Genomic DNA, 3,760 nt, shown 5'->3' with positions numbered 1-3,760 from the left:
TGTGTGTCGCGAACATTAAGTCTAGATTCCGTAAAAATGCGTACATGTGCATTTCCTATAGCTGTGTGCTAATTGTTCCGTCGCGTATATGAGAGGACGCGTTCGCATGTCAGCGTGCGGAGAACCAACGTGTCTCGCTATTTCCGAGTGAGAGGAATATTCCGCCGTGTGTCGCGAACATTTTGACTGAGGTCAAATAGATATTTAATAACACGTCGCTGTGTACTAGGACGTATAGAAAAGGAAGTGCCGTGTGCCGCTAACAATGGCGAAATCACCGAGTGCGTATACGCTCGCCGAGATTAAGGACATTCTCCGCGAGAAGAAATTGTCGGCGGTCGGTAACAAAGCTGATCTGATAGATCGACTGACTGCCTATGACCCGGAGATATGGACTACACTGGATGAACAGAGGTCACGACAGAGCCGCGGTATCGATCGGCCGATTGACGCGGGCCATGGATCGAGGGATGCTGTCGCGGACGAGGACGGTGGAAGCCAAATAAGCAACGACGCGTCCGTTGAAAATCCTTTGACTGAGAATGACTTGATTCGACGAGAGAATGAACTACTTAGAAGAGAACGAGCTCTTCTTCAACGTGAATTAGATATCGTTAGACGAGAGAACATCGAAGATCATGGAGCGCATATGAATGATGGCGGAAGAAGACGTAGTGGTCCACCGATGAGCGAAAGTGTAAGGGCTATTCGCGACTTGTTGAGCGAGTTCGACGGCAGTGAGGGTACATTCTGGAAATGGGAACAGCAGGTACAATTGCTGCGAGTGTCGTACGCCTTGGATGACGCTGCGACGAGGATTTTAATAAGCTCTAAATTAAAAGGGCGTGCATCCGAGTGGTTTCACTCCAGACCGCATCATCTTACCCTTAGCATAGAAAATCTATTGGCGGCCATGAAGGGGATGTTCGACCTTCGTCAATCAAGATTGTCCCTACGCAAGAAGTTCGAGGAGAGAGGATGGCGGACGGATGAATCATTCACGAGTTACTTCCATGATAAAATAATCCTGGCTAATAGGGTACCGATAATGGATGACGAAGTTGTCGATTATGTCATTGAAGGAATACCTGACCGCAATCTCCGAGATCAAGCACGTATTATGCAGTTCGAGTCTCAGTCGGATTTGTTGGAGGCGTTTAAAGGATTGACGCTACACCCGAAGAAGTTCCCTGATCGCGAAGGGAAGAAACCTATTGATCAAGGAAAAACCAAAAAGATGGTAAATTGTCGACAAAGGAGAATTCGGCGTCTAAAGGAAATCCAGCATCATCGAGTGCAGATTCGACACCATGCCGAAAGATAATTAAATGTTATAACTGCCAAGCAGTTGGACACTTGGCATCCGCGTGTTCATACCCGAAGAAAGTTAAGGGAGCCTGTCATCGATGTGGTTCAACCAGCCATTTGCAGAAAGACTGTCCCGAGAAAGAGTCGAAACCCGAATCGACGAGTGCTGTGAACTTGATCGAACCGATACCCGTTAGCGATCCGTATTGTGTACGGTTAAAGTTTTCGGTGTTAATTGAAGGAGATATGGATCGTGAATATGTGGTAGACGCGATAGTTGATCCCGGCTCTCCAGTAAGCCTCATAAAAACCGAGTACGTTCCGACAAGTTTGCGCGAACCGCTACCCCCTAACGGCGATTGTTTTTGCGGGGTAAATAAATCTCTTGTTCGCGTAATAGGCACCTTTTCGAAATTAGTCGAAATCGAAAGAATTAACATCCAGTTACGTTTTCTGGTAGTCCCGAACGAAACAATGTCGTGTGCAGCATTGCTTGGTCGCGATTTTTGTCGAGATCCGTTAATAAAAATCGAACTAGGTGAAACGGTAAAGATTACTAGGAGAAACGAGTCGGTGAGCGAGAGCAATTCTGATACCGAGATTATGCAAATAGAATACCTCGAAAATCCTGTAAAAGTCGGAGAAGAATTGAATATTAATCCCGATGTCGAATCGCATGTAGCTGAAAGCGTTCGAAGATTGTATAACGAAGAATATATTGATAAATGGGATCCAGACGCGAGCGAACCGCAGACCGAGATGAAAATTTTATTAAAAAACGAACAACCGATTACCTTCCGGCCTAGGCGTTTAACGTATACCGATAAAGAAAAGTTGCAAGTGATATTAGACGATTTATTAAAAACAGGTACAATTAGGCAGAGTAATTCACCCTATGCTAGCCCAATCGTTCTCGTACGCAAGAAAAATGGTGAGTCACGACTGTGTGTCGACTTCCGTGAAATAAATAAAATTACTGTGAAAGATAATTTTCCCACACCGCTGATAGATGATCATATTGATCGGTTAAAAGAGAAAAGATATTTTAGTAGTCTCGACTTAAGAAACGGATTTTACCATATTAAGATGTCTGAGTGTTCAGTAAAGTACACCTCGTTTGTGACGCCTATCGGACAATTTGAATTCCTACGAATGCCGTTCGGGTTGACTAATGCTCCACGAGTGTTCCAGAGATTCGTCAACCAAGCTTTTGAGAAACTCATCCGGGAGAATAAAATCTTGTTATATCTGGATGATATATTGATCGCGACTGAAAGTATTAAGGAACACCTAAACATTTTGAAAGATGTATTTGAAATAGCGCGACGATACCGGTTGCAGTTTAGACTCGATAAATGTTTCTTTGTTCGAACGGAAATTGTATATCTTGGGTATCTAATTAATGAAAATGGTATTCGCCCGAGTAAGCAACATGTTGAAGCAGTGACTGATTACCCAATTCCGCGAAACATAAAAGAGGCGCATCGATTTGTTTGTTTAGCTAGTTACTTCCGTCGTTTCATCCCGAAATTTTCAATAGTCGCTAAGCCGTTATATGACTTAGTCAAGAAAAATACTGTGTTTAAATTTGAATCGGAGGAGATCAAAGCTTTCGAAGAATTGAAACAGTTATTATCTTCTCAACCGATACTATCAATTTATTCTCCAACACTTGAAACAGAATTGCACTGTGACGCAAGTGCAAGTGGTTTCGGCGCCATACTTTTACAACGACAGAAGGATGGTATTTTCCGGCCTGTATTTTATTTTAGTAAACGGACAACAGTTGTCGAATCCAAGTATCACAGTTTTGAGCTGGAGTGTCTCGCTGTGATTTATGCGATTAAACGGTTTCATGTCTATCTCGCCGGTATTCCGTTTAAGATAGTAACAGACTGCGACAGTTTTCGCTTTACTTTAAGTAAACAGACAGTTAATCCACGAATATATCGTTGGGCATTATTTTTAGAGCAATACGGTTATCAAATCGTACATCGACCCGGTACACAAATGAATCATGTCGACGCATTGAGTCGATGCCATAGTATTCTAACGTTAGAAGCGAATTCGTTTGAGCGAACTTTATCTATCCAACAAGATCGAGATGTAGATATAGTAAACATTCGAAATAAATTAGAAAAATCTGAGGATAAATTCTTTGAATTACGAGACGGCCTTGTTTACCGTAAGGACAAGGATAAAAAACTCTTATTTTATGTACCGACGTCAATGGAAAGTAATGTAATCCGTACATGTCATGATGACATTGGCCATGTCGGCCTCGATAAAGTCATTGGTAACATTAGGCGAATTTATTGGTTCCCACGAATGAAAGAGAAAGTAAAGTGCTATATTTCTAATTGTCTGCGTTGTATAGAGTTTTCCCCTTCTAGTGGGAAGAAGGAAGGCAAGTTACACAGTATACCGAAAGAGAACTTACCCTTTCGAACGA

General features: G+C 42.6%; 1 protein-coding gene across 1 annotated transcript; it reads left to right on the top strand.

The window, feature by feature from the left end:
- The first annotated feature begins 265 nt into the window (after positions 1-265).
- Positions 266-3,142, top strand: LOC145947935 (uncharacterized). The gene is made up of 3 exons (XM_083057697.1): positions 266-1,240; positions 1,384-2,998; positions 3,081-3,142. The coding sequence occupies exons 1-3, from the start codon at positions 266-268 to the stop codon at positions 3,140-3,142; spliced, it is 2,652 nt and encodes an 883-aa protein (XP_082913823.1).
- Positions 3,143-3,760: the final 618 nt, after the last annotated feature.

The sequence above is a fragment of the Prenolepis imparis genome, unplaced genomic scaffold (genome assembly GCF_030444845.1).
Source record: "Prenolepis imparis isolate NDT839.2.m4 unplaced genomic scaffold, iyPreImpa1.0 SCAF_193, whole genome shotgun sequence".
NCBI classification, from domain to species: Eukaryota; Metazoa; Arthropoda; class Insecta; order Hymenoptera; family Formicidae; genus Prenolepis; species Prenolepis imparis.
The sequence above is the reverse complement of the archived record's forward strand: the minus strand, read 5'-3'. Positions and strand labels throughout refer to the sequence as shown.